The sequence below is a fragment of the Staurois parvus genome, unplaced genomic scaffold, assembly GCF_062004578.1.
Source record: "Staurois parvus isolate SC_StPar_1 unplaced genomic scaffold, SC_StPar_1.0 ptg001928l, whole genome shotgun sequence".
Taxonomy (NCBI): Eukaryota; Metazoa; Chordata; class Amphibia; order Anura; family Ranidae; genus Staurois; species Staurois parvus.
The window spans coordinates 1-12,479 of NW_028319724.1; the positions used below are offsets into that span (position 1 = coordinate 1).

General features: G+C 48.5%; 1 protein-coding gene across 1 annotated transcript in view; it reads right to left on the reverse strand.

Annotated features, from left to right (window-relative positions):
• Positions 1-2,853: 2,853 nt before the first annotated feature.
• IQCB1 (IQ motif containing B1) overlaps positions 2,854-12,479 on the reverse strand; it is a gene marked incomplete at its 3' end in the record, with an annotated part of 45,289 nt that continues 35,663 nt past the window's right edge. Inside the window, exons 9-11 of the mRNA XM_089664512.1 lie at positions 10,415-10,524; positions 6,072-6,181; positions 2,854-3,029 (exon numbers count right to left, since the gene is read on the reverse strand). Coding sequence (XP_089520638.1) covers positions 2,854-3,029; positions 6,072-6,181; positions 10,415-10,524 — 396 coding nt within the window. The remainder of the gene's footprint in view (positions 3,030-6,071; positions 6,182-10,414; positions 10,525-12,479) is intronic.

A 12,479-nucleotide genomic window follows, 5' to 3' on the forward strand; every position in this document is an offset into this window, starting at 1 on the left:
GGGAGCAGTGGGGGCCAGTGATTACCTGTATCAGGAGCAGTGGGGGCCAGTAATTACCTGTATCAGGGAGCAGTGGGGGTCAGTGATTACCTGTATAAGGGAGCAGTGGGGGCCAGTAATTACCTGTATCAGGGAGCAGTGGGGGCCAGTGATTACCTGCATCAGGGAGCAGTGGGGGCCAGTGATTACCTGTATCCGGGAGCAGTGGGGGCCAGTGATTACCTGCATCAGGGAGCAGTGGGGGCCAGTGATTACCTGCATCAGGGAGCAGTGGGGGCCAGTAATTACCTGTATCAGGGAGCAGTTGGGGCCAGTGATTACCTGCATCAGGGAGCAGTGGGGGCCAGCGATTACCTGCATCAGGGAGCAGTGGGGGCCAGTGATTACCTGCATCAGGGAGCAGTGGGGGCCAGTGATTACCTGCATCAGGGAGCAGTGGGGGCCAGTAATTACCTGTATCAGGGAGCAGTGGGGGTCAGTGATTACCTGTATAAGGGAGCAGTGGGGGCCAGTAATTACCTGTATCAGGGAGCAGTGGGGGCCAGTGATTACCTGTATCAGGGGCAGTGGGGGCCAGTGATTGCCTGTATCAGGGAGCAGTGGGGGTCAGTGATTACCTGCATCAGGGAGCAGTGGGGGCCAGTGATTACCTGTATCTGGGAGCAGTGGGGGTCAGTGATTACCTGCATCAGGGAGCAGTGGGGGCCAGTGATTACCTGCATCAGGGAGCAGTGGGGGTCAGTGATTACCTGTATAAGGGAGCAGTGGGGGCCAGTAATTACCTGTATCAGGGAGCAGTGGGGGCCAGTGATTACCTGCATCAGGGAGCAGTGGGGGCCAGTGATTACCTGTATCCGGGAGCAGTGGGGGCCAGTGATTACCTGCATCAGGGAGCAGTGGGGGCCAGTGATTACCTGCATCAGGGAGCAGTGGGGGCCAGTGATTACCTGCATCAGGGAGCAGTGGGGGCCAGTAATTACCTGTATCAGGGAGCAGTTGGGGCCAGTGATTACCTGCATCAGGGAGCAGTGGGGGCCAGTGATTACCTGCATCAGGGAGCAGTGGGGGCCAGTGATTACCTGCATCAGGGAGCAGTGGGGGCCAGTGATTACCTGCATCAGGGAGCAGTGGGGGCCAGTGATTACCTGCATCAGGGAGCAGTGGGGGCCAGTAATTACCTGTATCAGGGAGCAGTGGGGGTCAGTGATTACCTGTATAAGGGAGCAGTGGGGGCCAGTAATTACCTGTATCAGGGAGCAGTGGGGGCCAGTGATTACCTGCATCAGGGAGCAGTGGGGGCCAGTGATTACCTGTATCCGGGAGCAGTGGGGGCCAGTGATTACCTGCATCAGGGAGCAGTGGGGGCCAGTGATTACCTGCATCAGGGAGCAGTGGGGGCCAGTGATTACCTGTATCAGGGAGCAGTGGGGGCCAGTGATTACCTGCATCAGGGAGCAGTGGGGGTCAGTGATTACCTGTATAAGGGAGCAGTGGGGGCCAGTAATTACCTGTATCAGGGAGCAGTGGGGGCCAGTGATTACCTGCATCAGGGAGCAGTGGGGGCCAGTGATTACCTGTATCAGGGAGCAGTGGGGGCCAGTGATTACCTGTATCCGGGAGCAGTGGGGGTCAGTGATTACCTGTATCAGGGGCAGTGGGGGCCAGTGATTACCTGTATCAGGGAGCAGTGGGGGTCAGTGATTACCTGCATCAGGGGCAGTGGGGGCCAGTGATTACCTGTATCAGGGAGCAGTGGGGGTCAGTGATTACCTGTATCCGGGAGCAGTGGGGGTCAGTGATTACCTGCATCAGGGAGCAGTGGGGGCCAGTGATTACCTGTATCTGGGAGCAGTGGGGGTCAGTGATTACCTGCATCAGGGAGCAGTGGGGGCCAGTGATTACCTGCATCAGGGAGCAGTGGGGGCCAGTGATTACCTGTATCAGGGAGCAGTGGGGGTCAGTGATTACCTGCATCAGGGGCAGTGGGGGCCAGTGATTACCTGTATCAGGGAGCAGTGGGGGCCAGTGATTACCTGCATCAGGGGCAGTGGGGGCCAGTGATTACCTGTATCAGGGAGCAGTGGGGGCCAGTGATTACCTGCATCAGGGAGCAGTGGGGGCCAGTGATTACCTGTATCTGGGAGCAGTGGGGGTCAGTGATTACCTGCATCAGGGAGCAGTGGGGGCCAGTGATTACCTGCATCAGGGAGCAGTGGGGGCCAGTGATTACCTGTATCAGGGAGCAGTGGGGGTCAGTGATTACCTGCATCAGGGGCAGTGGGGGCCAGTGATTACCTGTATCAGGGAGCAGTGGGGGTCAGTGATTACCTGTATCCGGGAGCAGTGGGGGTCAGTGATTACCTGCATCAGGGAGCAGTGGGGGCCAGTGATTACCTGTATCTGGGAGCAGTGGGGGTCAGTGATTACCTGTATCTGGGAGCAGTGGGGGCCAGTGATTACCTGCATCAGGGAGCAGTGGGGGCCAGTGATTACCTGCATCAGGGAGCAGTGGGGGCCAGTGATTACCTGTATCTGGGAGCAGTGGGGGTCAGTGATTACCTGTATCAGGGAGCAGTAGGGGTCAGTGATTACCTGCATCAGGGGCAGTGGGGGCCAGTGATTACCTGCATCAGGGGCAGTGGGGGCCAGTGATTACCTGTATCAGGGAGCAGTGGGGGCCAGTGATTACCTGCATCAGGGGCAGTGGGGGCCAGTGATTACCTGTATCAGGGAGCAGTGGGGGCCAGTGATTACCTGCATCAGGGAGCAGTGGGGGCCAGTGATTACCTGCATCAGGGAGCAGTGGGGGCCAGTGATTACCTGTATCTGGGAGCAGTGGGGGCCAGTGATTACCTGCATCAGGGGGCAGTGGGGGCCACTGATTACCTGCATGGACAATCTCCAGCAGAGTGAGCTGCTTCTCCCGGAACATTCTCATAGCTCGGAGTCTCTGCAGGTGCAGTTGTTCCCGCAGTTCCTCTTCCTCTTTCTGTCTCTTCAGTTGAGTCATTTCTTGCTCTCTTTTTGCTCTACAAGTTAATAATTAGAAACAAAATTGACTTTCGAAGGCCTGACTATAAGTCCATTTCATACCATAGATTAGTCAGTTTAACTTTCTAGGTGATTTCTATATCAGTTTGAGAATGTTCAGATTGAAGCATCATCATTAATACTGGTTTGTTTCCTGTGTGAGATAAAAGGTACGTACAGTGATCTGCCACACTCGGGTACAGACGTATACCCATGATAAGGTAGGGCTCATTATCTGGATTAGCAGAACAAAGTATATATATTCTTGTTGCCCACGTCCTCTGACATAACTTAACCCCCCCCCCCCCGCCCTCTCTCTCTCCAGATGCACACTTTCCTCGATCCGATGGCCATGGTGTCTCTGTTTGTTTACATCCAGCCCCACAAATCTTCACTGTCCTGGCCGTGCCGGTGTATTAGTGCTGCATAGATTTCTATGGGGCTGTTAATCAAGGCCAGAAATGAACAGAGATGATCTAATTGAAGAATATGGGACTGTAAGACACAGACACAGCCAGGAGAGTGAGAATTTTGGAGCTAGTAGATGTAAACAAAGAGAACCATGACAGAAAAAGAGAACTATGCATCTGCGGAGGAGGAGGGTGGATTAGGTTAGGTTAGGTCAAGGGAAAATAGGATAAGTGCACTTATAGGGCCAATTCACACTGACTTATGCTAGAATATGAAAAATGGATATACATTTCAATCCTTTTTAGTCGCGCGATGACGTCTGTTGACATACATTTTGACATCCGTTGTTGTACGTTTTGACATCTCTTGACATGCATTTTAGCACGCATTCAAGTGTACTGCATTTTCACAGGATATCCTGTCCATTGCGTTGACATCCACTTACATCCGTTGAGTTGAGCTAAAATGCATACATGTTGCATTTTAGCGCAACGCAGGTCAATGCAGCGGTATGGTTTGAATAGGATACAGTGGAAGTCATTGTTTTTCAGATGTCCTTCCGTTTTAGCGCAGATCAACGCACTGGTGTGAATTGGCCCTTAATGTCACGTGCCCGATGAAGGGGTCCTGCCAGGCTCCAAAACATTGCTATTTTCTGTAACAATGTGATCGTGAATAAATCTTTGGACCCGTTCTGGAGATCCATGGTGCGCTGGTTACATTTTCTCGCTCCCACTTATTTTTTTTAAAGTGCACCCCACCTTTAATAGATCCAAATCTTAAATAGATAACATCTAGTTTGCTCTATTATAAACAATATTTTTTTTCCTGGAAAAAACGTTTTGCACCTTATTTAAATTTTTGGTTCCCCATCTACTGCTGCAATCAGCAATTTCCTAATTATGGGCACTCACTCCAGTGTGAGCTGCACCTCAGTGTTAAGGACTGGTAAACCGATTGTGACAATGGGTGTTCTATGCCAATTCAATGTGGGGCAGATCGTGGTCTCCACCAGGGGAGCATGTGCCATGCTGACAACCCAGGAGCACGATTGGGAAACATGGATCCCATAACAGGAAGTGCCTGAATAAGGACTGACATGGCAGGGTCATCAGGTATTATTATAATGAAAGCTACATCAGTTTTAGTAAGGACTTGTGAGAGCGGATATGCCAGAGACAAGTGAAGATGTCATACCGGCAGGGCGCTCTGAACATCCCGACATGGCCAAGATGCCTTGAATAGGATTACGAAAGAGCATGCACAAGTGAAGTCACCAGGAATAAAAATATGTCTCATGAATGGAATGGCTTGGGAGGACTTGGATGCTATAAACCAGTAATTATTATTATTATACAGTATTTATAAAGCGCCAATAGTTCGCTCAGCGCTGTACATTACAAAGGGGGACAGAACATGTGACAGAACAACAACAATACAATGCAAAACATGAGGGGATCGAGGGCCCTGCTCCTTTGAGCTTACAATCTTGGAGGGAGGGGATGGTGGCACAGGAGGAGATAGCTGTGGGGGATGGAGTGGTAGGAAGAGTGGAGGAGGTCGGCAAGTTAGCAGGGGGTGGGGTAGGCTTCCCCGAAGAGATGGGTTTTCAGGGTGCGCCTAAAGGAGAGGAGAGTAGGTGATAATCTGATGGGTTGGGTCAGGGAGTTCCAGAGGATGGGTGACACCCTGGAGAAGTCCTGGAGGCGGGCATGGGAGGAGGAGACCAGGGAACTAGAGAGAAGGAGGTCTTGTGAGGAGCGGAGTGTGCGTGTTGGGCAGTACTTGGATATTAGGTCGGTGATGTAGTTCGGGGCAGTATGGTGGACGGCTTTGTACGTCAGTGTTAGGATTTTGAATTTGATCCGTTGCGCAATCGGAAGCCAGTGGAGGGATTGGCAGAGGGGGGTGGAGGACACTGAGTGGAGGCCAGTGGAGGGATTGGCAGAGGGGGTGGAGAACACTGAGTGGAGGCTAGTGGAGGGATTGGCAGAGGGGGGTGGAGGACACTGAGCGGAGGTCAGTGGAGGGATTGGCAGAGGGGGGTGGAGGACACTGAGCGGAGGTCAGTGGAGGGATTGGCAGAGGGGGGTGGAGGACACTGAGTGGAGGCTAGTGGAGGGATTGGCAGAGGGGGGTGGAGGACACTGAGTGGAGGCTAGTGGAGGGATTGGCAGAGGGGGTTGGCAGAAACGGAGCGGTTGGAAAGGTGAATGAGTCTGGCAGCCGTATTCAGGATGGACTAAAGCGGGGATAGCCAGCGGTGAGGCAGGCCAGTGAGGAGGGAGTTGCAGTAGTCGAGTCGTGATATGATGAGGGAGTGGATGAGCTGTTTAGTGGTTTCTGGGGTTAGGAACGTGCGGATTTTGGCGATGTTGCGGAGGTGGAGTCTGCACGGGTTTGTTAAAGATTGGACTTGGGGCTGCAGTAATGAGTATAATCACATTGTAGAGAAGTTGTGATTGTGACGTTGCAAACAGAATAATAATGTTGTCTAAAGAGCACCCAGAGTAACAACAACTGAGACCGAACATTGAACACAACTAACAGTTTGCTGCTCTGTAACTCATAGGATGCTCTACCATGGGTGGTACAAGGGAGATGTAGGAATATTTCACGGATGTTCGTACCTAAAACTTCTCTGTAGTGATGTCACCAACCGTGGCAGCTTCTTCACCCTCCTTCGCACCAGGAATCCCCTCCACACAGCCTGAATGATGAGGGCGGCACGGTGTAGCCTCTATTCACACAACATCAAATTTCTGGTGAGTCCGCAAAGAAGCAGAAACTGAAAACACAGTCATACACAGAATAATGGTGGGAGAGGTTCTCTCTAGAAAGCAGATGCTCCACTCCTAATAACCCCCTAGTAGCACTTGTTCTTGTTTTTCAAGGAAACCGAGGTGCAGCAGATGTGACTGCAAGTGTCAGAATTAAACGCTAGTATATATGAAAAATGGATATACATTTACATCCATTTTAGTCGCGTGATGATGTCTGTTGACATACAGGTGAAACTCAAAAAATTAGAATATGGTGCAAAAGTTCATTTATTTTAGTGCAGCAACTTAAAAGGTGAAACTAATATATGAGACTCATTACATGCAAAGCAAGATAGTTCAAGCCGTGATTTGTCATCATTGTGATGATTATGGCTTACAGCTCATGAAAACCCCAAATCCACAATCTCAGAAAATGAGAATATTCCATGCAATCAATAAAACGCGGATTGTACATAGAACAATATCAGACCTCTGAAAAGTAGAAGCTGCATATGTACTCAGTACTTGGTTTGGGCCCCTTTTGCAGCAATTACTGCCTCAATGCGGCGTGGCATGGAAGCTATCAGCCTGTGGCACTGCTGAGGTGTTATGGAAGACCAGGATGCTTCAATAGCGGCCTTCAGCTCTTCTGCATTGTTCGGTCTCATGTCTCTCATCTTTCTCTTGGCAATGCCCCATAGATTCTCTATGGGGTTCAGGTCAGGCGAGTTTGCTGGCCAATCAAGCACAGTAATCCCACGGTCATTGAACCAGGTTTTGGTGCTTTTGGCAGTGTGGGCGGAGCCAAGTCCTGCTGGAAAATGAAGTCAGCATCCCCATAAAGCTCGTCTGCAGAAGGAAGCATGAAGTGCTCAAAAATCTCCTGGTAGACGGCTGCGTTGACCCTGGACTTAATGAAGCACAGTGGACCAACACCAGCAGATGACACGGCTCCCCAAATCAACACAGACTGTGGAAACTTCACACTGGACTTCAAGCATCTTGCAGTGTGTGCCTCTGCATTCTTCCTCCATACTCGGGGTCCTTGTGCCTCTCCATTCTTCCTCCATACTCGGGGTCCTTGGGCCTCTCCATTCTTCCTCCATACTCGGGGTCCTTGGGCCTCTCCATTCTTCCTCCATACTCGGGGTCCTTGGGCCTCTCCATTCTTCCTCCATACTCGGGGTCCTTGTGCCTCTCCATTCTTCCTCCATACTTGGGGTCCTTGGTTTCCAAATGAGATGCAAAAGTTGCTCTCATCAGAAAAGAGGACTTTGGACCACTGAGCAACAGACCAGGTCTGTTTTTATTTAGCCCAGGTAAGACGCTTCTGACGTTGTTTGTTGTTCAGGAGTGGCTTGACAAGAGGAATACGACATTTGAAGCCCATGTCCAGGAATCGTCTGTGTATGGGGGCTCTTGATGCACTGACTCCAGCCTCAGTCCACTCCTTGTGAAAGTCCCCAACACTTTTGAATGGCCTTTTCCTGACAATCCTCTCCAGGCTGCGGTCATCCCTGCTGCTTGTGCACCTTTTTTTTCCACACTTTTCCCTTCCACATAACTTTCTATTAATGTGCTTTGATACAGCACTTTGGGAACATCCAACTTCTTCTGCAATTACCTTTTGAGGCTTTCCCTCCTTATGGAGGGTGTCAATGATGGTGTCAGGTCAGCAGTCTTTCCCATGATTGTGATTCCTACTGAACCAGACTGAGAGACCATTTAAAGGCTCAGGAACCATTTGCAGGTGTTATGGCTTAATTAGCTGATTAAAGTGGGACACTTTGAGCCGAGAATATTCCACCTTTTCACAATATTCTCATTTTCTGAGATTGTGGATTTGGGTTTTTTTATGAGCTGTAAGCCATAATCATCACAATGATGACAAATCACGGCTTGAACTATCTTGCTTTGCATGGAATGAGTCTCATATATTAGTTTCACCTTTTAAGTTGCTGCACTGAAATAAATGAACTTTTGCACCATATTCTAATTTTTCAAGTTTCACCTGTACATTTTGACATCCGTTGTATGTTTTGAGATCTGTTGACATGCATTTTAGCATGCATTCAAGTTTACTGCATAGTCACAGAATATCCTGTGCATTGCGTTGACATCTGCTTACATCCGTTGCATAAATGCAACATGTATGCATTTTAGCTCAATGCAGGTCAATGCAGTGTTATGGTGTGAATAGGACACAGTGGAAATCATTGTTTTTCAGATGTCCCTTTGACATCTGTTGACATGCATTTTAGCACGTGTTAAAGTGTACTGCATTTTCACAGGATATCCTGTTCATTCAGGTATAGGATACTTCCAGATCTTTTTCAGGAATAGGGTACTGCCAAATATTTTTCAGATTTGCAATAAAACATTGCAGGACACCATTTATTGGTTTATAGTGGTCGTGTGACCACGTGCAGTGTGCTTTATTGCAGTGTGCAGGTGGGTGGCGAGAGCCCGCAGACGTGCATTACTTCCTTGTCCTGGACATTGGAGGGGGATGTTGTTGCTTTTTCTCCTAGACAGGATGATAGTTTGCAAAATGGGACACTAGCAGGCACGTTGTGCATCAGAATAGCAGCTTGTAGTCCCACATTGGGAGTTTGCAAATGGGGTGACCCCCACCATCACCACCACCACCACAGTGTAAGGCAGCGCTGTCACCCTGAAACTGGAAATGCAAACCACAAAACAGGATTTCCTAGAAAATCGGATACATTTTAAAAGATGGCAAGTGCAGAAAAATAAAAAATTCAGATGAGGTTAAAATGGGCAGTTATAGATTTTTTTTTTTTGCACTTTTTTAAAGAAGTTTTATTGCTGTATGCACAAATATACATAGTGTAACAGTTCTTAAGACATTGTACCAAATACAGGAATCTTAGAGAAAAGGGGGGAAACCAGCCATATTTCCACAATATTATCCAGTCATAACATGACAGCGCACATTGTGCCTCATAAGAGTTGGGCAGCTATAGATTTAATTTTTAGGGTTTATATACAAGTTAAAGCTGCAATGAAAATGTCACTATGTGGATTCTAGCGACATCATGTGATGCTCCTGAACTTGTTCTCCTGCAGCAATAGTCCGGGAGAAGGATCTGCAGGAATCCCTATACATTACATCAAAAGCAAACACTCGATGCAAACATTTTACATTCTAAAAACCTTCACATTCCGCATGCAGGGACCTCTTACAGTGGCCAGCGCTGACGTGGTGACGTCAAAAGCTGCCTGCACAGGATTACAAAAACAAAAGACAGGAGCAAGGGATACAAGTTAGAATAAAAATAACTGATTTATTGCCGAAATGATATAGCACACTTACAGTTAAAATCTGTTAGATCAGCGTGGGAAGCAGAGGGCAACAGGGCAGACACATACCCATGCAAAGCTGAAGTAGCGGCAGCCCCCAATCTGATAGCCAGCATACAGGGATTGGCGCTTCTTTTGACAGCTGTCAGAGCAAGATCCCTGCACACCACCTATTAGATTGGGAGCTGTCGCTACTTCAGCTTTGCCTGGTTATTTGTCCCTCCTGGTGCCCCCTCTGCTTCCCACGCTGATCAACGAGATTTTAATGGTAGGTATGCTAAACATTTCTTTTAACAAATCAGTTGATTTATTCTAACTTGGGTCCCACGCTCTTGTCTTTCTGTCATTTGAGCTGCACTGGATCACCCGGATCCCTTCGTGGAAGCTGCAGGATCCTATTACATCATCATTCTTGTCTTCCTTAAGGCCTGGATGTAAATTTTTGGTGCCACTGATTCTGGATACTGAAGCTGGGACCACTATGGTGGTTTGTGTATTTTGCTCAGAATTTCCAGCAGGCAGTTTAATAGCACCTAATGCGGGGGTGGGCAAACTGCGGCTCTCCAGCTGTTGCAGGACTACAAGTTCCATCATGCCTCTGCAAGTCATAGCTGTAACTGTCAGTTTTGTAATGTTGCAATGCCTCATGGGAAATGTAGTTCCACAACAGCTGGAGAGCCGCAGTTTGCCTACCCCTGACCTAATGCATCACAACTTGCTGTTGTGTTTTGGGTTTAGTGCTGAGGAATAACAATCCGTCCCGCGCTTTCCCTCTGCTGCATGGTAATTGTATTTGTTTAGAAAAAAAATTAAAAATCAATCTTTTACCAGCATCACTTGGAATAGTCAGTAATATCCTTCTTATATTTACCGTTTTTGTCCATTACCTGCATCTCCTGCTGCTGGTAAGAGGTGGAGTACAGCAGATCCAGGAGTCGGCTGAGCTCTCGGCCAAAACCTTTTCCAGTCCACTGCTTGCTCAGCAGAGATCGCAGCCCTGAGCAGACACAATATGGACAGCAAATTTGTTCATTTCATGGCAAACCTAAATGTACACGATAATGTTGTCTTTATATTGTATAATTCTTAATTCACTAAACTCAAGGATTAGGATCTTTATTTTCAGCAATCTAATTTTCAAAATATATTGGCTCTCAGCTGAAAATAATAGTGTATTTTGTTTAGGGATAAGGATCTGTATCCTGGCATATATATATATATACATACATACACACACACACACATATACATATACACACACACTTTAATGGTACCCCAGTCTTAGTCCGTAGGGTTCAATATTGAGTTGGCCCCGCCCTTTCCACGCACATGACCTTTAATGGCCCCCCAGTCTTAGTCCGTAGGGTTCAATATTGGGTTGGCCCCGCCCTTTGCACCTATAACAGCTTCAACTCTTCTGGGAAGGCCGTCCACAAGGTTTAGGAGGGTGTCTATGGGAAGGTTGGACCATTCTTCCAGAAGCACATTTGTCAGGTCAGGCACTGATGTCGGGGGAGGAGGCCTGGCTCGCAGTCTCCGCTCTAATTCATCCCAAAGGTGTTCTATGGGGTTGAGGTCAGGACTCTGTGCAGGACAGTCAAGTTCCTCCACCCCAAACTGGCTCCTCCATGTCTTTATGGACCTTGCTTTGTGCACTGGTGCGCAGTCATGTTGGAACAGGAAGGGGCCATCCCCAAACTCTTCCCACAAAGTTGGGAACATGAAATTCTCCAAAATGTCACCTTAAGAGTTCCCTTCACTGGAACTAGGGGGCCAAGCCCAACCCCTGAAAATCAACCCCACACCATAATCCCCCCTCCACCAAACTTTACACTTGGCACAATGCAGTCAGGCAAGTACCGTTCTCCTGGCAACCACCAAACCCAGACACGTCCATCCGATTGCCAGACAGAGAAGCGTGATTGGACCCTCCAGAGAACACAGCTCCTCTGCTCTAGAGTCCAGTGGCGGCATGCTTTACACCACGGCATCCGACGCTTTGCATTGCACTTGGTGATGTAAGGCTTGGATGCAGCTGCTCGGCCATGGAAACCCATTCCATGAAGCTCTCTATGCACTGTTGTTGGGCTCATCTGAAGGCCACACCAAGTTTGGAGGTCTTTAGCTATTGACTCTGCAGACAGTTGGTGACTTCTGTGCACTGTGCGCTTCAGCATGCGCTGACCCCGCTCTGTCATGTGACGTGGCCTACCACTTGGTGGCTGAGTTGCTGTTGTTCCCAGTTGCTTCCACTTTGTTATAATCCCACTAACAGTTGAGCGTGGAATATTTAGTAGCCAGGAAATGTCACGGATGGACTTATTGCACAGGTGACCACCTATCACGGGACCACGCTTGGAGTCACTGAGCTCCTGAGAGAGACCCATTCTTTCACCAATGTTTGTAGAAGCAGTCTGCATGCCTAGGGGCTGGATTGTATACACCTGTGTCCATGGAGGGGATTGGAACACCTAAATCACATGATATGGAGGGGATTGGAACACCTGAATCACATGATTTGGAGGGGGGGGGGCAATACTTTTGGCAATATAGTATGTATTTATATAGAGAGATTTTTATATTGTATGCATCCTGTATATATTATTGTATTCCAAATTACTTGTCAACTGCTAGTCGGCTGAAGAAAGCTTTGCGCTTTATGCAGTAGGGCTGTTTTGTGTCCCTTGTGCTATTGCAGATGTGAGATTTGCTGTAGTAATGTGTAGCAGGTATGATGTAGTGTCTGACTATCAGACATTCTGTAATTTGCAGTTCTAGAACAGACAAAAGAACTACAAACTATTATCAGTGTTGTCCTCTGCAGTATAATGCTGATAGCGCTCCTAATCTGCAATGCAACAGTTACAGACATATCAGGGTTTTATTTCATCCTCCCGCCGTCGCTCAGAAACATCCAGGCAGGATACTTTGCTGCAGCTGCTGAGTGCACAG